Raw genomic sequence first — 25,176 nt, 5'->3', positions numbered from 1 at the left:
TTGATGGGCAATAGAACCATAATTCTAATAACAAAAGTAGGTCTTGACCCCTACATTTCTATGTATTCTTTCCCTGACAGTTCTTCCCTTTTGGAAATAGCTGTGGAAATGTTACCCTTCTCACAATGCTCATGAATACTGGAAGTCTAAGAGAACATCTTTTTTTTTTTTTTTCTTAGTTTAATCATGTAAACTTTTGAGCTCTCGTTTCTTCATCTATAATATCAATATACCATAACATTAACACAATTCAATACTATGCTATTGCAAGTAGCTTACTAACACAAGAGTAGCACAGTTAAAATCATTTGTGTTTTCCAATTTCCTACTTACTATTTAAAGCTATAGCTTACTAATCACCTTTCTTTTAAAATTCTTATATTAGAACTGATTCAAATGTATTCTTTTTAATGGCTGAGTAATAGTCCATTGTATACCTGTGGCGGATTCATTTTGATATATGGCAAAACCAATACAATATTGTATAGTTAAAAAATAAAATAAAAATTAAAAAAAAAAGAAGAAAAAAAAGTTCTTATATTTTCCAAGTATATCTCAATATAGAAGAAATTTGAGTGTCTGTAGGTCTCACTAATTACTCACTAAACCATACTTGCTTACCTACCTCCTAGCTAAAATATATATTCTCTGCTTTTGATATTTTTGACAACTGTGTATTAGCCATATTTTAAATAATTTATAGTTTTCAGTTTTAATTTTCATGTGCTGCATCTTTTATATATATATATATATATATATATATATATATAAAATTAGCATGATAATTTTTAAATGAAAGCGACCTCTGGTACATCAAAGAGATTTTAGAATAGATTTACCAGGCAGAGTTTCAAAAATCATATCATCAATGTAATTCCTTCAAGTTTGTCATTATTAATTAAATAGCTGATAAGTCAAGAACACTGTCAGACATAAGCTGCATCCTTGTAAAATATAAATGAATGTTCCTGCTTTATAATGCCTGATGGCTATGTGCTTATTTTAGTAGATAAAGCCAGTCAGAATGGTCTCAGATAAAGTGCACACACAAGAAGTAAGAGCTATCATTGCAGAATATGGAAAGAAAGGCATGCTTTATTCTTGAAAAAGTTCTAATAGAAGAGTTGGGAAATTCCTGAAAAATGCATTACAGAATTTGGTGATGCCCTACCACTGAGAAAGTGGGATGCAAATATTTCTGCTTCAGAATTTTGCTTTTTTAATAAAAGTAAAACGCATAGATTTTGCTCTGCACACAAACAGATTCAAAATGAAAGTGCATAATTCTTAAAGATATCACTTTTATTTAAAGTTAAACCTTGAATTGTAACTTATGCTTTTATATTTAGAATTTAGCATACATATTCCCCATTAAACTTCAGTTATGTTGAGTCCAGGATATAAAATACTAGGCATTAATAGAGAATAGAAATCTTATGTACTATTAATGATTCCCCTAAATCCCTTTAATTTATAGAAATTATGAAACAAAAATGATAAATGTCTAACTGTGCTATTTTCACAGATGGAACCTCAAAAATATCTAGTGAATGTGACTCTCACTTCAACGATGGGATTTGTTCTTTTGGGATTTTCTGACATTCCCAATCTCCAAATGTTTCTTTTTGTGATGTTTCTGTTTACCTATGTGATAACTCTGATGGGAAATGGCATCATTATTCTCATAACCGGGACAGACCAAACTCTCCAGACCCCCATGTACTTTTTCCTTGGTAATTTTTCCTTCTTGGAAATCTGTTATGTGTCTGCCACTCTTCCTAGAATGCTCATAAACCTCTGGACTCAGAAAAGACATATTTCTTTGTTTGCTTGTGCAACACAGATGAGTTTTGTTCTTATATTTGGAAACATAGAGTGCCTGCTTCTCACAGTGATGGCCTATGACCGCTACGTGGCCATTTGTAGCCCCCTGCACTATCCTCTGGTCATGAACCACAAGGTCTGTGTCCAGCTGGTGTCTGCCTGCTGGGTCACTGGCATTCCGATTGAGATAGGGCAGGCAAGCCAGATTTTCTCTCTGTCCTTTTGTAGGTCCCACCAAATCAATCACTACTTCTGTGACATCCCCCCGGTACTGAAGCTGGCCTGTGGGGACACGTTTCTGAACGAGATGCTGGTCTTTACAGTTGCTGTGCTGTTTGTCATGGTCCCTTTTCTGCTGATACTTGGCTCCTACGGTAGAATCACCTCCACCATCCTGAAGTTGCCATCGGCAACGGGAAGAGCAAAGGCTTTCTCCACCTGCTCATCTCATGTCATGGTTGTGACTTTATTCTTTGGATCTGCAATCGTTACATATTTACGACCTAAATCCAAAAATTCTTCCAGAACAGACAAATTTCTCTCACTTTTCTATACTGTTATCACCCTGATGTTTAACCCCCTGATATACACTCTGAGAAATAAGGATGTCTTGACAGCGTTAAGAAAACTTATACCTTAATGTAAAGCATTAGAGGCTTGATTTAAATTCATTTTCTGTTTTCCTATTTAATTTTGTCATTGTATAATCAGAAATAGTTTGCTTTTTCCACATGATTAATAGATTTATTATGTTTATTCATTCCTAGTCTTATTGTTTTATGCTGAATTTTCTAATATCAGGATTATATTATGGTGTCTTGCTGATAAGAAACTATGTATTTAGGCAATCTTATATTCAGTCCACAAATTTACTGGTGATTTGCAATATTATGAGAAAATATGGTATCACTTATCTACCTTTTCCCCTAAAACCATAGATATTTTTGTACTTTCCTGTTCATATAACTACCATACACTTTTTTTTTTTCTTTTCATGATGTTTTTAGATAGTACAGATGGCAAAACTTTGGAGAACAGCTGTTAAATAGCTATGTGCTTTTAACTTTAGACATTTTACCTTTCAACGACTTCAATTTGATCCTTCTGTAAGATTAAAAACAAAACTCTGCATAATGACCCTTGAATTTTGTAGTGTGGCACTAAATTTTTACCCTCTGCTTCTCTCTGAATTCTTCTTTGTAGATATGCTTTATTTATGTAGCCCAATCATGCTACTAGCATCTTGATAATTTGTTATCTTAATTTTTACTAATGCAAAAAACATTAATTCATGTTTGCTGTTTGGAGATATAAGATGTACAGGATTTAGTCATTTTGTGTCCATATAGTGTTATCCATTCTCTAAGAACTCTTTTTTTTTATTCTTTTGGTGAAGTACATAATTGAAATTAAAATAAAAATACGTAAACATGTAGTATATGCCGGGAGCCAGCGTGAGGAACTCCGCCATGGCAAAGGTCATGAGGAAGGAGGCTCGGCATACGCAAAGGCGGGATGGAGCCTCAGGAGTCCCCTGGAAATTCTTAAGCATCTACCCCCAAAACCAGAGTCTGCCTACTTTCTGCTTTGTGCTCTCACCTACACCTCTGACTTTACGGGGGCTGTCCCCCACCACTTCTCTCTGAAAAAAGAGTTAACTTACAGCTCCAGTTAATAAAGTTCCTGGGCATGACAAGAGTGTTTCAATGTTTCAACCTGCAAACTCCTTTGGAAATCCTCTAGCCTGCCTGAATAGGTTCTTCTGGCCACATGTGATTGTTCAGAGCCTCCCAACTGTGAGAGGCATGAGATGTTCTAAACTGTCTAAATACAGATTCCTTTGAGCAGTTAAAAGGTTGATTAGAAATTGTATTGGTGAAGGGTTTTTCACTTGTTGGGCCAATGTTTGCTGCTAAGTTTCCATATCCCTTACCTACTGTGTCCCTGGCAGTGTATTGATTAATATAATTGGTGTATAGGAATGTAAGGAGTAGCTTTAATGTTTGTAACCTTGGACCCTTGAGTTAATTCTTTTTCTTGTTATAGCCCAACACACCTTTGCCCTATAGGAATGCAACTTTATCTAATGCTTTTGGAGGGTGGTGCCTTACTTTAGAATAATCACCTTTAGAGAAAAATAAGTTTTCTGAAGAAAGAATCTTAAAATGTTGATAGGCCCCTGGCCAGAAGATGATGTAAATCACCTAAACTTTTGCATATAATAAGTGCAGGAAGAAAGCCTGGCTTCGATTAGGATTAAGGACTGATGTCCTTGCATGACTCCACCCCTTCCCCCATTATCCTCTATGCACAACTTAAGGTATAAAAACTACTTTGGAAAATAAAGTGCAGGCCTTGTTCACTGAAACTTGATCTCCCCATGTCGTTCTTTCTCCCACCTTCTGGCTGAATTCCAATCTGGAACGTGGAGGCTCGTCAAGCCTACTAACTATGCCTGGGCTTCTAAGATCTGACCGAGGAGGCCTTAATGTCTCCTCTCCTTCAGGAGAATGGGAAGGTGCCTGCGGCCTATGTAGGTGACCCAAATTCCTTATTTTGGAATTTTATTAGCTTTCCACGTAAACCAAGTTATTCAGCCTCTTTTCTCCACTGAATTTTCTCACTGAGCTATCCTTATTTAACCATTCTTTATATCTTTAATTCTATTGTATCCTGATCGCCGAAGCCGTCTCCCCTTTGAAATCCCTGGATCCACCAGGGCTGGACCCTGGCAAGTATATTATTTTCCCAAGTTTTCCTGGTTGTAAAGGATGATACTTGATAAGATAGAATCATTATATTAAACCAAAAAATATATATATATTAAAAAAAGATCTTGTATTTCTTCAAATGGAAAGAGTTGAACTACAGACAGTACACTGGATCATTTTCAGTCGAAATGATTGGGAAATGATGCAATCTGAGGAAGGTTTTTTTCTTTTATATTTTCTTTTAAATCTTTTTCTTATTATATTATGTGTTTAAATTGTTTTTCATAAGACCATAATTCATCCATCAGCTAGTTCTCTTCTTTGAGTAGGTATCATGTCATCCAAAAAGACATCTAAAAAGCACACCAAAATTACAGCAATCATTTCAGAGGAGATAATGTGCAGATGACAGTCACAGATGACTACTGTGGGTATTACATATTACCCATTGAAAGGAATGAAGTGAAATTTAAAAGTTGATTTTGTAGCCATTTTAAAGTCCTCTGTTTCAATATTCTGTTACTTTACAGCAAATTATGTCCAAAATTTACAATTTAGAATAATATCATTTGATTGTATCCCGTACATTGTCAAGTACTGAGGCAGGGATCAGCTGCATGGTTGTTCTCTTCCATATAACATTGACTGTCATCAATAAAGAGAATTCATATGGTGACTGATTTGGTTTTCATGTCTAAAAAAGCTTCACATAACTATATCGTGTAGTTACAATGATGCATTACAGAGAAGAAAAATCCAGTTTTCACTGAAATTTCATACTCTAGGGGAATAAACTGTAAATAGACAAATAATAAAGTAATTTAGCATAAAAGCATAAAATAAATCATACAGTAAAATGATCCACATTGAACTTGTAATATTAGAATGGTATTTAACTTAAGTTTGGGAAATAAGAAGTTAAAGAATGCTTTCAGTAAAGGATGACACTAATTTTTTTTAATCTCAACAATAGGGCTAACAAACACAATTAAATTAAAAAATATTGAAACACGTCTTTCTGCAATTTGAACCAAGGAAAGGGATTTTTCTCTCTTACAGTTTTTTTTCCCCCCCAACATTTTACTAGAGATACTAGCCTATACAGTGAAAAAAGAGAGAGAGAGAGAAAGATTAAAATGTATATGTGAACATTGTAAAGTGTTAGTCACTCAGTCATGTCTGACTCTTTGCGACCCAGTGGACTGTATCTTGCCAGGCTCCTCTGTCTATGGAATTCTCCAGGCAAGAATACTGGAGTGGGTAGCCATTTACTTCTCCAGGGGATCTTCCCAACCCAGGGATCAAGCCTGGTTCTCCCACGCTGCAGGCAGATTCTTTACCATCTGAGCCACCAGGGTTTTATTAACCTAATTGTTGGAAGACGTTATATATGAATATGCGGAAAATATTTAATAATCTACAATGAAGTTATTAGACATAATAAATGAATTCAACATGTGTACTGGATACAGAATCAACAAACACAAATCAACTTATTTTCATATGTGCATGCATGCTAAGTCACTTCAGTCGTGTTCAACTCTCTGTGACCCTATGGACTGTAGCCTGCCTGGCTCCTCGGTCCATGGAATTCTACAGGCAAGAATACTGGGGTTGGTTGTCATGCCTTCCTCCAAGGAATCCTCCTGATCTAGGGATCAAACCCACATCTCCTCTGTCTCCTGCATTGGCAGGCAAGTTCTTTACCACTAGCACCACCTAGGAAGCCCTTATTTCCACAATGAAAAGCAAAAAATAAGTAGACATTTAAAATAGTATTTAAATAGGAACAAAGATATGAAAATTTTAAAAGTAATGGAAATGAAGAACCTGTAGGAAGTTTATTTAGTAAACTAGAAAATAATTTGAGAGAAATTTCAGATAAGGAACTAAATGGATTGCTATAACATTTTTATATACTGGAAAACTCAATATTTAAAAGATGTCAATTTTTCCTGATATAATTCAATTCAATGATACAGAAATTCCATAAATTAGGATAAAATTCCTTTGGTGTATGGGTGGGTGAGGTGGTGTATGGGGAGTGTGTGTGTGACTTGGCTGATTCTAAATTGTGTATATAAAGACAAGCAATTATTGCCAAGGCACTCCTGAAGAACAGTAAAGTGAGAGGATTTACTTTACTGGACAGCATGCCTTTTCATAACAGTGCAGAATTCAGACTGTGATTGATAAAGACCTCAGTGATATGTGATAGAGAGCCCAACAAATACCTCCTTCATACACACACACCTAAAAAAAAAAAAAAAAGATAAACCTAGAAGCAACCAGGGTTAAATACAAAGCATAACGATGGGACAGATTTGTTTGATGCAGATTTCAATTTGGAAACTATTTATGATTGAAGAACAGATTACGTCTTTAAAGAACTGGATAAAACAAGTATCAAACTAGAATGATTTTTCTAACAAAATTATCCCACAAAACAGAAAGTGAACTTTAAGAATAAAAACATCAATATACAAACTAAAGGGGAAAATATATCACAAGCATATTTGCAAATGAGAATGTAAAAGGAAGCTCTTCAAGTAGAAGAAAATAACACAGATTAAAATAATTTGGATCAACACAAAGAATGAACAGATCATAAAACAGAAAATAAGATGACCAATATTAACATTTTTCATATTTTAAAATGTCCATCAAATAATAAATAACAATTGAAAACAAAAAAAAAAGAAGTATCATGGTGTTTATAAATTAAAGAATAAATGTGCTACATATATATATATATATGAATAATACTCAGTCATAAGAAAGAAATAATACCATTTGCAGTGACACAGATGGACCTAGAGATTGTTAAACTGAGTGAAGTGACAGAGAAAGAAAAGTATCATATCATATCATATCATATATATATGGGATCTATTAAACTGGTACAAATAAATCTCTTTACAAAGCAGAAATAGAATCACACATATTGCAAACAAACTTAAGGTTACCAAGAGGGAAAGGTGGAAGGGGAGGGGTAAACTGACAGATTGGGATTGAAATATACATGCTAACCTGTCTAAATAGATAGCTAGTAAGACCTTCTGTATAGCACAGGAACTCTACTCAGTACTCTGTAATAATCTATATGGGAAGAGAATCTTAAAAAGAGTCAAAGAATGTATATGGATCACTGATTCACTTCGCTGTATGGTGGAAGCTAAATAACATTGTAAATCAACAGTATTCCAACAAAAATTAATTTAAAAAGAGTAAGTGTAAGGCAATAATACAAAGCAAAAGACCGAATCAGATCAGATCAGTCACTCAGTCGTGTCCGACTCTTTGCGACCCCATGAATCGCACACGCCAGGCCTCCCTGTCCATCACCAACTACCAGAGTTCACTGAGACTCACGTCCATCGAGTCAGTGATGCCATCCAGCCATCTCATCCTCTGTCGTCCCCTTTTCCCCCTGCCCTCAATCCCTCCCAGCATCAGAGTCTTTTCCAATGAGTCAACTCTTCGCATGAGGTGGCCAAAGTACTGGAGTTTCAGCTTTAGCATCATTCCTTCCAAAGAAATCCCAGGGCTGATCTCCTTCAGAATGGACTGGTTGGATCTCCGTGCAGTCCAAGGGACTCTCAAGAGTCTTCTCCAACACCACAGTTCAAAAGCATCAATTCTTCGGTGCTCAGCCTTCTTCACCATCCAACTCTCACATCCATACATGACCACTGGAAAAACCATAGCCTTGACTAGACGAACCTTTGTTGGCAAGGTAATGTCTCTGCTTTTGAATATGCTATCTAGGTTGGTCATAACTTTCCTTCCAAGGAGTAAGCATCTTTTAATTTCATGGCTGCAGTCACCATCTGTAGTGATTTTGGAGCCCAGAAAAATAAAGTCTGACACTGTTTCCACTGTTTCCTCATCTATTTCCCATGAAGTGATGGGACTGGATGCCATGATCTTCGTTTTCTGAATGTTGAGCTTTAAGCCAACTTTTTCACTCTCCACTTTCACTTTCATCAAGAGGCTTTTGAGTTCCTCTTCACTTTCTGCCATAAAGGTGGTGTCACCTGCATATCTGAGGTTATTGGTATTTCTCCCGGCAATCTTGATTCCAGCTTGTGTTTCTTCCAGTCCAGCATTTCTCATGATGTACTCTGCATATAAGTTAAATAAGCAGGGTGACAATATACAGCCTTGACGAACTCCTTTTTCTATTTGGAACCAGTTTATTGTTCCATGTCCAGTTCTAACTGTTGCTTCCTGACCTGCATACAAATTTCTCAAAAGGCAGATCAGGTGGTCTGGTATTCCCATCTCTTTCAGAATTTCCCACAGTTTATTGTGATCCACACAGTCAAATGCTTTGGCATAGTCAATAAAGCAGAAATAGATGTTTTTTCTGGAACTGTCTTGCTTTTTCCATGATCCATTGGATGTTGGCAATTTGATCTCTGGTTCCTTTGCCTTTTCTAAAACCAGCTTGAACATCAGGAAGTTCATGGTTCACATATTGCTGAAGGCTGGCTTGGAGAATTTTGAGCATTACTTTACTAGCATGTGAGATGAGTGCAATTGTGCGGTAGTTTGAGCATTCTTTGGCATTGCCTTTCTTTGGGATTGGAATAAAAACTGACCTTTTCCAGTCCTGTGGCCACTGCTGAGTTTTCCAAATTTGCTGGCATATTGAGTGCTGCTCTTTCACAGCATCATCTTTCAGGATTTGGAATAAGATTGTACAAATAAGAATATTTTCTTTTCATGATCTTAACATTTTGCATATTAAAGTATATAATTTATTTAATGATAGATTATATTAGGCAGATATTTATTTTGCAAACTTTACAGTTACAACTAAAAGTTAATAAGGAGCATTGGATAAAAAAATGGTTCAGTTCAGTTCAGTTGCTCAGTCGTGTCCGACTCTTTGTGACCCCATGGACTGCAGCCTACCAGGCTCCTCCATCCATGGGATTTTCCAGGCAAGAGTACTGTAGTGGGGTGCCATCGCCTTCTCTGAGCCTTGAATAGATGGACCTTTGTTGGCAAAGTTTCTGCTTTTTAATATGCTGTCTAGGTGATACATAAATACTAAAAGTCTATTAAAACAATGAACAAAAAATATATATAAGAGAAATAAACACAAACATCAAGGCAGTTAATTTAAATTTAGTCATATTTATAAAACCACTATTAAAATGTATAGCAATCCAATCAGTGTATAGCATGGTGGTGGTGTTGTTCAGTGGCTAAGTAGCGTCTGACTCTGCAACCCTATGAACTGCAGCACACCAGGCTTCCCTATCCTTCACTATCTCCTGGAGTTTGTTCAAACTCATGTTCATTGAGTCAGTGATGCCATCTCATCCTCCATCGCCCCCTTCTCCTTTTGCCCTCAATCTTTCCCAGCATCAGGTCTTTCCAATGAGCCAGCTCTTTGCGAGAGGTGACCAGTTTATTGGAATTCAGCTTTAGCACCAATCTTTCCAGTGAATATTCAGGGTTGATTTCTTTTAGGATTAACCAGTTTGATCTCCTTGCAGTACAAGGGACCCTCAAAAGTCTTCTCCAACACCACAGTTTGAAAGCATCAATTCGTTAGTGCTCAGCCTTCTTTATTTTCTAACTCTCATATTCATACGTGTCTACTGGAAAAACCATAGCTTTGTCAGCAAAATGATGTCTCTGCTTTTTAATACACTGTCTAGGTTTGTCATAGCTTTTCTTCCAAGAGACAAACGCCTTTTAATTTCATGGCTGCTCACCATCCACATCGACTTTGGTGCCCAAGAAAATATAATAGAGCATGGTGACTATAGTCAAATAATTATGTATATTTGAAACTTGCTAAAGAAATTTAAAAAAATTAACATCACAAGAAAAAAAAAACGCATAACTTTGGGTGGTGATGGATATTAACTAGACATTGTGATGATCATTTAAAATATATTTATGTTGAACAGCAGAAGTTAATATAATGCTATAAGTCAAGTATATCTCAAATAATCACTTTGATTTAATTTTTAAGGTCTTGCTTTGTGTTATGAAGATTATGCCTCAATACTATTGCTAATTTAAGCATCAAAGCCTAATGGAAATAATAATGACATTGTGTTGTTAGGCTCAAATATATCTATAAAACAAATTAATATGCATAGATATGTACCATAAATACTTATTCCATTATGTGTCATGTTAAGTCTTCAGTCTAAAGGTATTCATGTTGCAGCATGCTATAACACCCTTTTTTTAGTGACCAAAAGTGAGAACTATGGCAAAGTCTGGCTTTATGCTCTTCAATTACATCTGTTTTATTGATATACAGTGAAGATCATTCCCTAACCTTCTCAGAACTACATTGGACCAGGTGATTAGTTTCTACAGTGGCATAAGGGTAGAAGTGATGTGTTTATTATGTACAGAGGCTCTGAATAGTGTATTTGTTTCCTTATGTTCTGTCTGTCTGGCATCTCAGGTTTCTGCATGCTGAAGATCCATTAGGAAACTACAAAGAAGTAGGAACAGTGGGACCCCTAGATGGAAACAACCAGGGTTTCTTCATCACTGACTGCAAACGTGTGCTCTAATATGACTGTAAGATGTTTCTTTATTTTGTTACACTGATACATTTGAGATATTGTCTCACACTGTAGATTTGTTTTCAGGTGATGGTGATATTAAATTGAACAGATAAATATTCAATTCACTATCCTAATGATAGAATTAGGGATTAGATCAGTTTACTCACATGGGTGATGGACATTTGATTTGTTCCATCCTGTAAGTAAAACTTAGTTGAAACAAATCATGAGTGCAATTCTCGTTTGTAAATAAACATGACACTAAAAGACACGGATACCATGTCAATCCTAGAAAAGAGTACATAGGTCCAATTTATGAGGAACATGCTGTAATAAAGATAAGCAAATTTAAAATACAAAAATGAAATGCAATTTTAGAAACACTGATAGTGTTTTCAAATTGTCAAAGAATCTCTAAACAGAAATAAAAAAATGTGCTTATGAGCGGAAGTGGATATTGGCCTTGTAACCTCATTCCTGACAATTTTACCTACATTCCTGCCTGGAAGCAGCTGAAATAGAAAAAGCATTTTGACAGGAGAGCTTTTTTTTTTTCTTTTTTTGGTTTCCTGTCTTAAATAATTGTGTTTAAATGTTTATTTTTTTTAATTTATTAATTGGAGGGTAATTGCTTTACAGTGTTGTGTTGGTGCTGCCACACAACAAAGTAGATCAGCCATAAGTGTACATATACCCCGTCTGTCTTTAACCTCCTCCCCACTGCCCCCCCACCCCCGCCCCACCCCACAGGTCGTCACAGAGCATCACATTGAGCTCCCTGTGTTTTATATATGTAGCAACTTCCCACTAGCCATCTGTTTTACATGTGGCAGTTTATGTCTCAATGTTAATCTTTCAGTTCGTTCCACCCTCTCCTTCCCTGGCTGTCTCCACAGGTCTGTTCTCCATGTCTGCGTCTATATTCCTGCCTTGCAAATAGGTTGTTTTTCTGTATCATTTTTCTTGGGCATATATACATATGTGTGTGTGTGTGTGTGCGCTAATATATGATATTTGTCTTTCTCTTTCTGACTTACTTCACTCTGCATAACAGGCTTTAGGCTATTTTTAAGGTGTCTTTCACTTTGAATCTGCTAGATACCTATGCTGATAACCGACTAGCTATTCTAGCATGAATAAACCTATCCAGATTTTTGTCAGCAGATACAACATACTTTAATTTCCACCAAAGTTAATCTAGGAACAGAGTGTTCCACTTCTGAAAAGGGACCTAACCTTCCCTGCAATGGATTGGAAAGAACAAACATACCACGGTCATGTATTAGTAAGTGACACATTTTTCTAAAGATGTGAAAAATGAGATCTGAATGAATTATGGGAATAAAATTAAGGAAGGCAAATTTACAGCAATTACTAATGGTATGAAATGCAATACATTGAAAGTTTTATTTTTTTTTTTCCAGAAAGTACTATTGATGTGAGAAAAAAGTGCCATTTCTCTGTTAAGTTTCTACCCCCACAGAGGGGAAACTTTATGCCAAGAAGGAGCTGCAGAAGACAAGACATCTACAGAAAAAGTAGTTTTATTTATTTATTTATTTTAAGATTTCAATGTTTTATTTTTTTTCTCTTAATTTTATTTTATTTAACTTTACAATATTGTATTGGTTTTGCCATATATCAAAATGAATCTGCCACAGGTATACATGTGTTCCCCATCCTGAGCCCTCCTCCCTCCTCCCTCCCCATACCATCCCTCTGGGTCGTCCCAGTGCACCAGCCCCAAGCATCCAGTATCGTGCATCGAACCTGGACTGGCGACTCGTTTCATACATGATATTATACATATTTCAATGCCATTCTCCCAAATCATCCCACCCTCTCTCTCTCCCACAGAGTCCAAAAGACTGTTCTATACATCAGTGTCTCTTTTGCTGTCTTGTATGCAGGGTTATTGTTACCATCTTTCTAAATTCCATATATATGCATTAGTATACTGTATTGGTGTTTTTCTTTCTGGCTTACTTCACTCTGTATAATAGGCTCCAGTTTCATCCACCTCATTAGAACTGATTCAAATGTATTCTTTTTAATGGCTGAGTAATACTCCATTGTGTATATGTACCACTGCTTTCTTATCCATTCATCTGCTGATGGACATCTAGGTTGCTTCCATGTCCTGGCTATTATAAACAGTGCTGCGATGAACATTGGGGTACACGTGTCTCTTTCCCTTCTGGTTTCCTCAGTGTGTATGCCCAGCAGTGGGATTGCTGGATCATAAGGCAGTTCTATTTTCAGTTTTTTAAGGAATCTCCACACTGTTCTCCATAGTGGCTGTACTAGTTTGCATTCCCACCAACAGTGTAAGAGGGTTCCCTTTTCTCCACACCCTCTCCAGCACCCAGATGACCAGCAAACAGAAGCAGTCTTCTAGAAATTAAACTGATACTCAAGAGAAAATGTCCCCCAGGGTGAGCATGACTACTTCCTATTTCAGAGCAGCTGATCTTCAAAGAATCCTCCAGAATGACAGTGACTTCCTGACTCAAAAGAATTATAAAAGTTTACAGGATCAAAACATCTATATTCTCATGGATAACTTCATGCAAATCCATGAAGGTAAGATGATAGATGGTTTTATTTAAAAATAGTTCTGAATTTGAGGTTTAAGATACAAAGGATAAAACAAAAATATGAAATTCTGAGATCTTTATCTGAAAATTAGTTAATAAATTAACCAATGCATTTCTTAACTTTTTTAATGATAAAAGTAGATATAAGAAATAATAATAATAGTATTTATAATAAAATTTTCACTTAAGGTAATTTTGTAACCTAATTCTAGTGGAAATAGAGAAATATGAGAGGATATTTGTTGACTCAATATTATTTATCAAAGTATTAATGCAAAAACAATAGTTTGTGTGGCTGGAAGATGGGAACAGATATAGTAGATTTAATGAAATATGAAAACACAGTTAGGGAACAGGCATTAATGAAATGTTATGAGAATTGTCAAAATGTTGACTGCATGAACTTGAAATGAAGCAAGATAACGGGCCTGTGTGTGTTAGTCCCACTCATATGCTTTTGCCATTTGCATTCCTAAAATAAATGAGCATAGGGTTTAAATAAAGTTACATTTATTTGATAAAATTATAGAAGAATTATATAGGGCATATTTTATTCAGTTGTAAGAGAAGTAGATGACAATGGATCAGAGAATCACATATGTTAAGAAGAAACTATATTAAAATATCATGAAAATGAAAGTCACTCAATCATGTCCGACTCTTTGTGACCCCATGGACTATACAGTCCATAGAATTCTCCAGGCCAGAATACTGGAGTGGGTAGCCTTTCCCTTCTCCAGGTGATCTTCCTAACTCAAAGATCAAACCTAGGTCTCCCACCTTGCAGGCAGATTCTTTACCAGCTGAGTCACAAGAGAAGCCCAGGAATACTGGAGTGGGCAGTCTATCCCTTCTCCAGTGGATCTTCCTGACCCAGGAATCAAATCGGGGTTCCTGCATTGCAGGTAGATTCTTTACCAACTGAGCTATCAGAGAACCCCAAATATCATGAAGAATGGGTCATATTTATGGACTGAGTTAAAGATTTTTAACTCAGTATTTGCAATGCAATGTACAATGGGTATTAATAGGGAACATTATTGGACCCATGATGTAACTGATTCTGTCCATGTGTGGCATAACTGATGGGTGAGGTACACAGACGAGAACAATACAGTTGCACATGTTTGTTCCCCCGGTAACAAGGAATAAGTTTAAGAAAGTCAGCTCTCATTGAAGTAGAAATGGGAGGGCTTAAAATGTTTTGAATAAGAATTAGGCAAAAGTTTTAAGTGAAAATCTTTGAATTGAAAGGAGATGGAATAAGTCAATATGTACAGAAAAAGAAATTGATGAACCCAAAGAAAAGCAATTGCAAGCCTGTGTCATATATAATTTCACCCTTAAAAGAGGTGAGATAATTTAATACTATCGCTGCACAATAAGCTCTAAATAAAAATGCATACATCATATTGTTTCTGGTATCATTACTGCTGCTGCTCAGTCACTTCTGTCATGTCTGACTCTTTGGGATCCCATGGGCCATAGTCGGCCAGGCTTCTCTGTCCATGGAATTCTCTAGGCAAGAATATTGGAGTGGGTTGCTATCCCCTCCTCCAAGGATATTCCTTACCCATGGATCAAACCCACATCTCCTGTATCCCCTGCATTTCAGGCAAATTCTTTTACTGCTGAGATACCAGGGAAGCCCTCTGGTATCACTACATCCAAGTATAAAAAATGAAGATTTTATTTCTCTAATTGATTTTAACTGCACATCAGTTCATTGCTGAGGTTTCAAATCTCATTTCTTAGAAACTGAGGAAGGCAAAGGCAGCAATAATTGAAGGGATTATGTAAATAAGTTCATGCATCTAATTCAGTTAACAGAAGGGAAATGTTGCTCAAAAGCATTAATGAATTAACCATCTTGAATTTACCATATCTGCAGATGGAGTACAAATTAAGAACAGAAAAATCAAACATGACTACAATGATGGAATTTATCCTCTTGGGGTTTTCTGATAGTCCCAATTTCCAGTGGATTCTTTTTGGGATATTTTTAGTGCTCTATCTGACCATCCTGATGTGCAATAGTGTCATTGTACTGATGACAAGAATTGACCCTACTCTGCAGACCCCCATGTACTTTTTCCTCAACCACTTTTCCATTTTAGAAATCTGTTACGTAACTGTCACGATCCCAAGAATGCTCACGGACCTCCTGAGCCAGAAAGGGCACATTTCTTTCTTTGCCTGTGCAACACAAATGTGTTTGGTCCTTCTGTTTGGAGGTTTAGAGTGTCTCCTCCTGGCCGTGATGGCCTATGACCGCTACGTGGCCATTTGTAACCCTCTTCACTATGGTCTGATCATGAGCCCCCAGGTCTGTGTCCAGCTGGTCACTGCCTCCTGGGTCAGTGGTGTTCCTGTCGTAATCGGGCAAACGTGGCAGGTTTTCTCTCTGCCCTTTTGTGGCTCTACCACGATTAATCATTTTTTCTGTGACCTCCCTGCAGTGTTCAAGCTTGCTTGTGGGGACACATTTGTGAACGAGATAGCAGTCTATGTAGTTGCAGTCGTGTTCATCATGGTTCCATTTCTGTTGATTGTTGTCTCCTATGGCAAAATCATCTCCAACATTCTGAAACTGCGATCCTCCAGGGGGAGGGCTAAAGCCTTCTCCACTTGCTCGTCTCACCTCACAGTGGTGGTCTTATTCTACGGCACAGCCTCCACCACCTATTTACAGCCCAAACCAAATCAGTCTGAAGAAACTGGGAAGCTGATCTCTCTTTTCTACACAGTTTTGATCCCAACGTTGAATCCCATTATATATACGCTGAGGAACAAAGATATCACCGTAGCACTGAGAAAACTACTAAGTAAATTATCAACTTGACTCGAAGGCTTGAAATTACAGAAGCAATTTGTTTCTATGTTTGTCATGTAAATACATCAGAAAATGTCATTTGTATTATTTCTATGTTCCTATGAAATGATATTTAATATTATCTCTGCCATCTCACATTATGTGAAAGCACCTTAGTGTCAAAGAGTTAAGGGTTTCTGGGTTATCAAAGTATACATTATCTCCATGGCAATGATCTATTCTGAAGACCCATCTTTCCTCTCATTAGGAAAGGGTGAGTTAAGAGATTTCCTGAGCAATAAAAATGATAGTTAACTACTATATAACTAATGATCAGGGTCATGCCCTGTAAGAAATTTGCTTGAAACTTCCCATTCCTTCAGACATATTCACTGTCCTTTTCTGTAATTAGGATTGGATTTAGATGATGAGAAAACAACAACCACATCCAAGTTGGTGGGAGTAGCAGAATCTTAGTATTTTCTGGCATTTTTTCCTTCTTTCTCTGTTTTGCAACTGTCCATATCCCTTTCAGAGTACAAACCTTGAAAGGATCCTTTGTTACCTCAATGCTGATTCTTCTCTAGTGACACCATTTCCTCCTGCTTGTAGCTTCATGTTTTGCTTTTGTGGCATCTCCTTAGTATTAGGAATATTGGGAATTTAAACTATAAATGGCATTGGGTTGAATGTTGATCCCTCTAAATATATGTCAGGTTATAACCTGAAAACCTGAACTTATTAGGAAAATAAAAGCCTTTGCAGATGTAATTCAGTTAAGGACTTTCTAATAAGATAATCTTAATTCAAGGGAAGGGCACTATATCCTATGATCAATGTTCTTAGTTATTTTAAGCGGGGGAAGAGAGATTAAGGGAAGACTAGAGATGCAGCGACACATAGAAGAATATCACGTGAAGATGCAGGAAGCAACAGGAGTGACACATGCCACAGCCACGAAGCGAAGGAGGCCAGGGACCACCGGAAGCCGAAAGAGGTGAGCCGTGACTATCCCCCCAGAGCCTGTGGAGGGAAACCCTGCCAGCACTGTGATTTGGGACACTGGCTTGTAAAGATGTGAGAAAGTCAACTTCTGTTACTTAAACCACCCAATGTGTGATAATTTGTTACAATAGATCTACAAAAGATCTAGTGTACAAATACACTACGTAAGCAGTCTTTTTATTATGGTGTTTTTATTCTAATCATCTAGAATAAATTCTGTATCTTTTAGGAACAGTAATTTTTTAAAAAATGTAGGATTTCTTTTTATTTTTTTTATTTTTTTCATTTTATTTTTTAACTTTACAATATTGTATTGGTTTTGCCATATATCAACATGAATCCGCCACAGGTATACATGTGTTCCCCATCCTGGTATAATATCATATATGAAACGAGTCGCCAGTCCAGGTTCGATGCACGATACTGGATGCTTGGGGCTGGTGCACTGGGACGACCCAGAAGGATGGTACGGGGAGGGAGGAGGGAGTAGGATTTCTTTATAATTTTAAAAACTAAATCGATGAAACCCCATAACAATATTTGCCCAAGAATGATGGCTACCTGTGCTTGTCCAAGATGTTTGTTAAAAGCTTTTTTAATACTGCAAAAGACAACACTAGCAAAGCAAAGGGAAACTGTTTTCAGTTGGAACATAGTAGACACAGGCATGATGTTACCATGTGATGCTGCATAGCCTCTCAAGACAATGTTTTAGAGCCACACCAGTGAAGAAATCCAAAGCTTTTCAGACATGCAATAAGTACATAAATATGTGTATAAAATATAATCCTATTTTTGTAAAACAAAGGGAGATAGCATTCATATATTCATATAACATTTCACATGTGCATCTTTCTAGTTGGTGTGTATATATGTCCACAGTATCTGGATGTGTATTAGAAGAGAGAATGGGCTTCTTCAAAGTGAAGGGAGTTCAGATCATGTGTGACTTATTTATTTATACTTTTTGGAGTATGGATTTATTATGAAGATAATAATGTGTACATCACAAAAATAATAAATTTTATTCAGAAAATAAAAAACACATATGGAAGAAAATTACTGCATATCTTTTTTTCTTATTGCCTCCCAATGTTTTACAGACTATTTAGTAGCTAACAGGGTAACTTTAATATCAGCCAAATAATCTTTGATATTTGAAATAACACTTTTTTTTTGAACTAAACAGAATCAGAATATATAATTTTGATAATTTCTTTTAAAAAAAAGACTAAGATAGCTTTAATAATAGTTACAAATAGAGATAAATTTAAGATTATGAAATGGATATATATGTACATAGGCACTTTTGCATATGTATAATATATATTTTATATAATATAAACATATAGATTTCAATATTCATTGGAAGGACTGATGCTGAAGCTGAAGTTCCAATATTTTGGCCACCTGATTCAAACAGCCAACTCATTAAAAAAGACCGTGATGCTGGGAAAGATTGAAGGTAGAAGAAGAGGGCATCAGAAGATGAGATGGCTGGATGGCATCACGGATGCAATGGACATGAACTTAGGCAAACTCCAGGAGACGGTGAGAGACAGGGTGGCCTGGAGTGCTGCAGTCCTTAGGGATGTGAAGAGTTGGACACGCCTGGAAGACTGAACAACAGTGACAGATATATATTTATATATAGCTATAAAAAAATAGAAAAATGACTGATTTCACTCTTTTTGCAGAGAAAACATGAAACACACACACAACCCAGAAGCATATCTCACTTCAGCGATAACATTAGTTCTTTGGGGATTCTTCTGTATTCCCAATGTCTGAGTGTTTCTTTTTGTAATATTTTCTTTTTTATGTGATTATCCTGGTGAGAAGCAACATCAATACTCCCATAATCAGAGCTGACCAGGCTCTAAAATTCCCATGTGTTTTTTCCTCAGTTAACTTTTCCTTCCTGGAAATCTGTTATGTATCTGTCCCTCTTTCTAGAATATCCATTCAAATCAGAATAAATATATGTGTGTATATATATATGTATATATTTATTTTTTTTGCATGCACTACAAAGATATCTTTTATTTCTATTCTTGGCAACATAGAGTACTTGGTCTTGACAGTCATGGCCCATGACTGCTATGTGGCCAACTGTAGCTTTCACCACGTCCTCTAGTTATAAACCGGGAGCTCTGTATTCCACCAATGACTCTTGGCTCTTGAATCAGTGGTGTTACAGTCAGGATAAGGCAAGCGTGCCAGATTCTCCCCCTGTCCCGTTTTGGATCTCACTACAGGCTGGGCTGTGGTGACGTTTTTCTGGATGAGGTGTCGGTCTCTATGGTTGCACCCTTCGTGCACGTTTGTCATGATCCCTTTCCAGCTGACACTTGGCTCCCACAGTGGAATCACTTCTCCTTCCTGTGTTTGCCATCAGCAGTGGAATGCGCCAAAGTTTTCTCCACCTGTTCACCTCACATCACGCATGTGCGCTAAGTTGCTTCGGTATTGTCTGACTCTGCAACTTTGTAGACCGTAGCCCACCAGGCTCCTCTGTCCACGGGATTCTCCAGGCAAGAACCCTGGAATGGGTTGCTGTGCCCTTCTCCAGGAGATCTTCCCTACCCAGGGATCGAACCTGCATCTCTTACATCTGCATTGGCAGGTAGGTTCTTTACCATTAGAGCCACCTGGGAAGCCCCATGGTTGTGCCTTTATTTTGTGGACTCAGAACCATTACATATTTATGACATGATTCCAAATACTTTTACAGGAAAGACTTTTTCTCTCTTCTTTCTAAACCATGTTACCCCGATGTTTAATCCCATTATGTATACTCTGAGGAATAAGGCTGTCACGCTAGCCTTGAGAAAATTACTGCCTTAATGTTTAACGTCTTATCCACTGCTTTGAGCTAGTGATCTTTTTCCCTACTTAGTTCTGGTGTTGTCTTAATCAGACATTATTTGGAATTTTGCTTCCTGCATTAGTATAAATTGATTGTCCTCATGATCCTGCCCTTTTATGCTTGACTTTCTGATATCAGGTTTATCTCCCTAGTGTTTCTATTTATAAGAAATTAATTTTTTGCTGATCTCATATTTAATGGACTAGTCTCTGTCAGGAAAAATTCACTGCTTATTTGATTTGTTGTTGTTGTTCAGTTGGTAATTCATGTCCGACTCTTTGTGTCTTCATGGACCGTAGCATGCCAGGCTCCTCGGTTCTCCACTACATCTTGGAATTTGCTCAGATTCATGTCCATTGAGTCAGCAACACTATTAATATCCAACCATCTCATCCTCTGCTGTCTCCTTCTCCTTTTTGCCTTCATCTTTACTAACATCAGGGTCTTTTACATTGAGTTGGCTCTGTGCATCAGGTGGCCAAAGTACTAAAACAATATAGTATATTTTATCTAGCAATTGGCCTCCCAATATCTTTATCCAAAATTCATAATGTATATTCTAGTTTATCTCCCTCTATATTGTTACAATTTACTTAAAACCAAAAGATTTCAGCTAGCAAAGATTACTGCATATGGAAAGCTTTAGAAAATACTTGCTGACTGACTATAGAACATGGCCACACTTAAATAAACAAAAGTTCATACAGCAGAAAATGTAGAAAAGATGGTCTTTTAATAAATTACATTAATTTAAATATATATAATGGTACAAAAAAAAGAGCTTGACCCTCACTTCACAAAATTTATTTTAAAATGTAATCTCAGATATTTTGTAAACTTAAGTAAAAATGCATAACAATGAGTCTTTTCCAAGATAATGTTTATCAACTTCATGACGTTGGTGTGAGAAAAGTGTTTTTGATAAAATTATTAGTCATAATGTAAACATTAATCAGTTGAACTTCCTGGACTAAGAAATGCTGCTATTCCGAGTGAAGTTTTTCAATATAAAAGGTTTAAATACACTATTGTTAAAGGAGTGCACTAAATCAAAAGCATCAAAAATTCAGGAGAAGAATTTACAGCAGACTTTAATATGCATTTCAAAAGATAATAATCTAAATGCCCAGAAAAAAAGAAGAAAATAACTCATTAGCAACCGGTAAATGCAAATTAAAACCAGATTAAAACCAAATGAAATCTATGACACATTCATTATGAGGACGAAATCAAACAAACAAAAATACTCACCCTATCACGTATGTAAGAGGTGTGGAGTAATGAAAGCTCTCCGTCGATGCTGGTGTGTGAATGGTGCACCATATTACCACACAGCCTGCCTTCATCAAGAAAAGCTTACCCTTAGCCACATACCAGAAGAAATGTGTGCACATGTGTGCCAAGGGACGCATCTGAGAATGCTCATTTCACATCATTCATTATGTCAAATCTTTATCAAACTAGAATTGTGTGTAATTATGATAATTTCACACAGAGGAAAACCAAGGAGTTCTAGAAATGAATAAAATGTAATTCCATACAACATGGATTAAGCATATTTTTAAGCAAACCAAATCATAATCATACTGTACATATCCTTTTTGTTAAGCTAAAAAGCCATATTCAGAACATCATTTATCATATGTATATACATAATTCCCTCTATTTCTTAAATTTTATTTAATGAGCACATTCTATCATGGAAAAAAGCATAATACTATTTCTTATTTTTGGCTATGCTTCTATTTTTTTCTGAAACTAATTCAGAAAAATGAATTACCTTTTATTATAAAAAAAGAAGTAATCAAGCAACAAATATACGATTCAAGACTGGTGATGCCACTGAATTGCTTTGAAAAATAAATCAACATCTTTATAAAAGGACATACTTAAAGCCAAGTTTAATTTTCCAATCTCTAAAACAACAACAACAAAAAATAACTTTCATTTGTGGTTAAGAGGCACTGGGTCACAACAAGCCAGTCTAGTTTCAGGCACTAGAAATGTTTGATAAATTATAGAACATATTTTAAAGGTACATATAACTATGGGAGAAAAAAGAATAGATGACAATATCAAAATCAAGACTCATTAAATCATAAAATATTCACACATTTTCAAGCCACAAATCTGTTGCAATGTTACTGCATATCTTAGTATGTGTGCGTGCTTACTGATTAATTCAGAGGGTGAGCACAGTTGTGCTGTTGGTCGATTGGATATTCCTCTCCACACATACACAACACATAGGAAAATGTCTCAGATTTTTTAATACTGTATCATTGTTCAGATTACAATTTACTTATTTTTTTTTTTTTACAAATGGAGCTGTTGTCTGTATGTTGAAAGAATAATTTTCTTCTATGAATTGTTAATTCATCTGTTTTACCCATTTTTTAAATTTATACTTTGGACTTCTCCTCTGTATTAAAGAAGGAGCCAAGATCACTTTATTTGAAATCAATTGTAACAATTTTTTCTGTTATATTAATTATATTTGATACTTAATGGAGCTTGCCACTTTTTAGCATCTAGAATCATTTATCTTTACAGAGTTTTTTGTGTGTATGTGTATCCTGCATTCTAAATTTTAATGAATTAAACTTTCCTTACTCCAAAATTATAAAACCCATTTCTTAGAATACTTTAATCATTTCACTATAAAATGTATCATTTGGAGTTTATTCTGCTGTGGGATAGTTATCAAAAATACATATACTGTTTTTTTTTTCCCCTCTAAGGGTGCCCAGCTGTCCGAAGACAGTTATTTTAAATGTCCTCACTGTACTAATTTGGTAGGCTATTTTTAGTCAATGACAAATTTTCATGTATATTTGAGCCTTTTCTGGAATTTCTGTTCTATTCCAGCAGAAGGCTTCTTTATTTATGCATAATACTGTGCTGTGCTGTGCTCAGTTGCTCAGCTGTGTCAGACTCTTTGTGACCCCATGGACGATAGCCCGTCAGGCTCCCCTGGCCTCCCCTACCTTGGTAGGCAGATTCTTTACCACTGAGCCACCTGGAAAGCCCATGCATAATACTGCACTCTGCTGATCAACAGGTCTTATAACTCCTTTCCAGCACTAGCTATTTTTTGGATGAGCCCCTGCAGGAGCTCAGGCCTGGCTGGCCTCTCACTCCCTTTCTGTCCTTTATCACATCTGGTCCCCATGAGAAGCCTGTCCCACCACCCGCTACTCATGATCTTTACCACAAGGCTCCTGATACTTTTTAATTAACCTTCCAAATCATTCCCACTGTCACATTACTCTCTGTGTTCCCTCTCTTGTAAATATTTTCTCTTCCTAATCATAAACCTGAAGAAATCACTGTTTACTAAATAATAGGAAACAACATCCAATTTGGGGGGGGCCATGAGAAACTGGCTCTGAGCCAAGATTTTTAAACAATCTTTATGTTGGAGAAATTTCTCCACATTTGAAACATATAACTCACAAACATTTTGCTTAGCATCTTTCCCATAATCTCAACTAGACTTATTCCCGATTCTCATTTTATTGCAACTAGAGGCTGCAAGTATTCACATCTTGAAGATGTGAAGTAAATTTGGGGAAAATTGGTGGTAGACTGCAAAAGAGAGGAAAAATTTTCTCCTACTAGGATTAACCTTGGGTTAAATTTTTAAATTTTGATGTATGTTTAATATATTCATCAGCTAAATCTCAGGTTGCTTAAGAAATCAATAACACACTAATTTTGCACATAAAAATATTTGCCATCAGAATATGTATTGTAACTACTACACAGATCTGTCCTCTAACTAGGAATCAAGGAACATATCATATAGAAGCTCTGCATAATGCATTCATAACAGTTAAGGTAAGAATTGGATCTGTGTCTATTTGATCAACCCAAATAATAGTGTGTGTGTGTGTGTGTGTGTGTGTGTGTGTGTGTGTGTTCAGTCATATCCAACTCTGTAGCCCACCAGACTCCTCTGTCCATAGAATTCTCCAGGCAAGGATTCTGGAGTGGGTTGTCATTTCCTACTCCACGTGAATTTCATGACCCAGGGATCAAACCTGTGTCTCTTCCATCTCCTGCACTGGCCTCTTTGTATTGGTCTCTTGCCTCTCTAGTGAGAAAAATCACCAACATTTCAAGTAAGAAAGGTAAATATGAAAATGATAGTAAGGTGTAATTCTTACTTTAAATTTAAAATTAATCATGTACAAAGGTTATTAATGTGTAAATTATTAATTTTACACATGGTAGCAAATATTTTTGTTCATTAAAGCAACTTCTATATATTTCTTATTCTATTAAATAAAATTTATAATCAAATAATTATAATAAATAATGGTATTAAGTCACTTTGAAATGTCAAAAAATGTAATAGCTTAAGTCTAGGTATAGATAATATTAAGGAAAACTTCATTTGAGCCCACATATTGCAACAAAAATGGTTACATATGTCTATTCAATTTGATATTATAATGATATTTAAAATAAATTAATACATAAAATAAAGAACAGTTATTTTGAAAAAAATTATAGAATTCAGGATTTATAAAATAATAAAGATAGCTTCAGTCCCAACAATGTTTTTAAATTATTTTCAAGGATTGAGTTACCAATTTTTATCAAATATACAAATATACTTGAAGTATACCTTGTTTTACTCTTATGAAATTCAAACTCAAATCTTACCTATTTCATGTTATACAAGATTTCATCACCAAAATGTCACATCTGTACAATTAGAAATTATATTTTATATAGCACTGGAAATAATTTTATTCAGGTAATGAGTAAAATACTAAATGCTTCTGTTCATAAAAATGATAAA

General features: G+C 36.0%; 2 protein-coding genes across 2 annotated transcripts; both read left to right on the top strand.

Moving 5' to 3' along the window:
* Nucleotides 1–1,525: 1,525 nt before the first annotated feature.
* LOC129628447 (olfactory receptor 10AG1-like) lies at nucleotides 1,526–2,464 on the top strand. The gene has a single exon (XM_055547889.1). It carries the CDS (start codon nucleotides 1,526–1,528, stop codon nucleotides 2,462–2,464), a length of 939 nt encoding a protein of 312 aa, XP_055403864.1.
* Nucleotides 2,465–15,553: 13,089 nt separating this feature from the next.
* LOC129628446 (olfactory receptor 10AG1-like) lies at nucleotides 15,554–16,522 on the top strand. The gene has a single exon (XM_055547888.1). It carries the CDS (start codon nucleotides 15,572–15,574, stop codon nucleotides 16,520–16,522), a length of 951 nt encoding a protein of 316 aa, XP_055403863.1. The 5' UTR covers nucleotides 15,554–15,571.
* The last annotated feature ends 8,654 nt before the right edge of the window (nucleotides 16,523–25,176 follow it).

The sequence above is a fragment of the Bubalus kerabau genome, chromosome 15, assembly GCF_029407905.1.
Source record: "Bubalus kerabau isolate K-KA32 ecotype Philippines breed swamp buffalo chromosome 15, PCC_UOA_SB_1v2, whole genome shotgun sequence".
Lineage (NCBI taxonomy): Eukaryota > Metazoa > Chordata > Mammalia > Artiodactyla > Bovidae > Bubalus > Bubalus kerabau.
The sequence above is the reverse complement of the archived record's forward strand: the minus strand, read 5'-3'. Positions and strand labels throughout refer to the sequence as shown.